The sequence below is a fragment of the Sinocyclocheilus grahami genome, unplaced genomic scaffold (assembly GCF_001515645.1).
Source record: "Sinocyclocheilus grahami isolate Dianchi unplaced genomic scaffold, SAMN03320097.WGS_v1.1 scaffold261.1, whole genome shotgun sequence".
Lineage (NCBI taxonomy): Eukaryota > Metazoa > Chordata > Actinopteri > Cypriniformes > Cyprinidae > Sinocyclocheilus > Sinocyclocheilus grahami.
In genome coordinates, this window is record NW_015505440.1 from 39185 (window position 1) to 41904 (window position 2720).

The 2720-nt window shown below is 30.6% G+C and overlaps 1 protein-coding gene across 1 annotated transcript in view; it reads right to left on the reverse strand.

The window, feature by feature from the left end:
- Positions 1–898: 898 nt before the first annotated feature.
- The window catches only part of LOC107599155 (tectonic-2-like), a 15755-nt gene continuing 13933 nt past the window's right edge, over positions 899–2720 (reverse strand). Inside the window, exons 13-16 of the mRNA XM_016290669.1 lie at positions 2198–2345; positions 1886–2029; positions 1666–1754; positions 899–1156 (exon numbers count right to left, since the gene is read on the reverse strand). Coding sequence (XP_016146155.1) covers positions 1035–1156; positions 1666–1754; positions 1886–2029; positions 2198–2345 — 503 coding nt within the window. The 3' untranslated portion in view covers positions 899–1034. The remainder of the gene's footprint in view (positions 1157–1665; positions 1755–1885; positions 2030–2197; positions 2346–2720) is intronic.

The window sequence follows — 2720 nt, forward strand, 5'->3', positions numbered from 1 at the left end:
TATATATATATAGTAGAATACATATAATTGTTTTATAATACCGGTAATTGTTCCTATTATTGCTGCAATTCTTGTTAGTATTATTATTAGTATTAGTAGTAGTATTATATGTGATAGTTTTCTACATATATTTTAGTGGATTATTATTATTAGCTACTGCTACTATTATTATTTGTTATAAATACAGTAGTGGAAGAAACAAGACAATGCTTTTACATATAAAACAATAATAATATTACAAATTATTATACTGTTGCTGTTGTTATTATTATTATTAGTTCTATATAGTGATCGTTTGTTACATATTAGTGGAAGAAACCAAATTAAAATAATAATAATATATGCAATATATAGTAGAATACATGTAATTGTTTTATAATAATTATTAATATTATTGCTGCAATTATTATTAGTTACTATTATTATTATTATTATATACAATAGATTGTTACATAATATATACTGTAGTAGTGGAAGAAACAAAACATTGTTTTTACAAACAATAACAACAATAATATGATTAGTGTCGCGTATTATTATTATTAGTTACTATATAGTGATAGTTTGTTAAATATATTAGTGGAGAAAACAAAATAATAATAATAACAATTATTATTATGTGATAGTTTGTTACATATATCATAATGTATGAAACTAAATAGTGTTTTTACTTATAAAAATAATGATATTATAAATAATTAATATTGGTGTTGTTGCTATTATTATTATCCTTATTAGTTACTATTATTATATGTGATAGTTTGTTACATATATAGGAGTGTAAGAAACAAAACATTGTTTTTTACATATGAAATATATAAATTTTTTATTTTGCATTCAATATTTAATTGTTTTTTTTAAAGTACAAAAGTTCTCTGTACATAATAAATGTGACCTACAAAAGTTTTCAAAACATAATAAATAATGCATAAATTTTTTTTACAAACCAGAAAAGGAAAATAAACAACATCTTTACAGCTATTTACCATTGCATATCAAATTCTATTTGATAGATAATTTTCTCTTGCTTTCTTTCATAATGAAGCACTATTCCATGCCTGTCTGATTTGTCTCCATGGTGTTCCTAAAACAGACGCAGCAATGAAGAAGAACACTAGAACGAGACCTTTAGCCAGAGCCTGGGAATACGGCTCACCTGCAAAAAAACAAAGACAAAAAGTCAAATTCATAATTCATAATTTAAGACTGAATTAAGGTTTTAGGTTAAAATGTATACATTTTTTGTGAAAGAGAAACTGTATGTTTAGGTGCTGTGCAGCTCACCTAAACAGTTCTGCAGTGTGAATAATTACATTTTTAAAGCATAAATATTTTGTTGTCCCCAAATATGAGCTCATAACAACTGCCTACACAAGAATTACAAAAATGATGTTTAAAATAGTTGTAGATGAGGTCTATCTAGCATGTCACACTGCAGGAGACTACCGTTAGTGCTTCATATTTCACATCAAACATCCAAATATACCAAAACATGAGCGATAACTTATTTAAAGAATGTGCTACAACTTCAGCACAGACTCCAACACATAGAAAAAAACAAAAATGATATAGTATATTAAGTGTTGCTGACTCTTTCAACAGAACAGAGTTTAAGGTTATTTCGGTCTCATTCTATTGGTAACCATAAAAAACCCAAGCCCTCACCAGTATAGTATCTCGTGAGAGGGAAGGCCAGCTCGGGCCAGCACACATCGTTCCTGTCACAGTCAAACTCGGTGAAGTTAATACTGAACCTGCAGCAGAGAAGATACCCGAATAAACCTTCAGAGTTAAACTGAAACTGTAAACATAAATACATTTAGAAATTAAAATGCAACTGTATCTATACAGTAATCTCAATTATATGTGTGCGTGTAGGACCCACCTGGATCTAGGGGGTTGTGTAATAAGAGGATTGTCAGTAAAGGTCACAGACGAGGTCACAGGGAAATTTTGCATTAGCTCTGGGTTTGAACATGGGTTCACCCTGCCCATACCACACTCTATCCTCCATGTTGTTTCTATGAAACTGAAAATTGGAAAAAGAGTGAATGCAAAACAGAACGTTCTCAAAGTATCACAAGTCTGTATATGCATCCAGACATCACGCTCAAACATTAATGAAAAGCTATCATGTTTGCTATCAGGAAAGTGAGATGATAAGAGCAATACAAGTCTGAATGAAGCAGTGCTGTACCTCATCTCCACTGCCTGGATGAACGTCTGAGGCACACCCTGCACACTTCCCATGATGCTGCTCCACACGTGGATGTGGAGGTGGGTGGGAACAGCTGAGCACTCTCCAGTGCTGCTCTCTGCTGGCTGACTGGAGTTCTGCACTGAAGCTGAAATACAAGAGCAAGAATAGTTTTCATTCAATCACTTAAAGCAGTAGTCAGCTTTTTCAGGTGCATTTTTGATGTTTTTGAAAGAAGCCTCTTCTGCTCATTAAGGCTACATTTACTTTGATTAAAAATACAGTAATATTGTGAAATAATATTGCGATTAAAAATGTTTTCTATTGGAACATATCATTTTAAAATCAAATTTATTCCTATGATGACAAAGATGAATTTTCAGCATCATTAGTGCAGTCTTAATCATTCTAGAAACATTTCCTATTATTATCAATGTTCAAAACTATTTTGTTGCTTAATATTTTTGTGGAAACCATGAAACACTACCATTCAAAAGTTTGGGGTAAGATTTTTTTTTTTTTT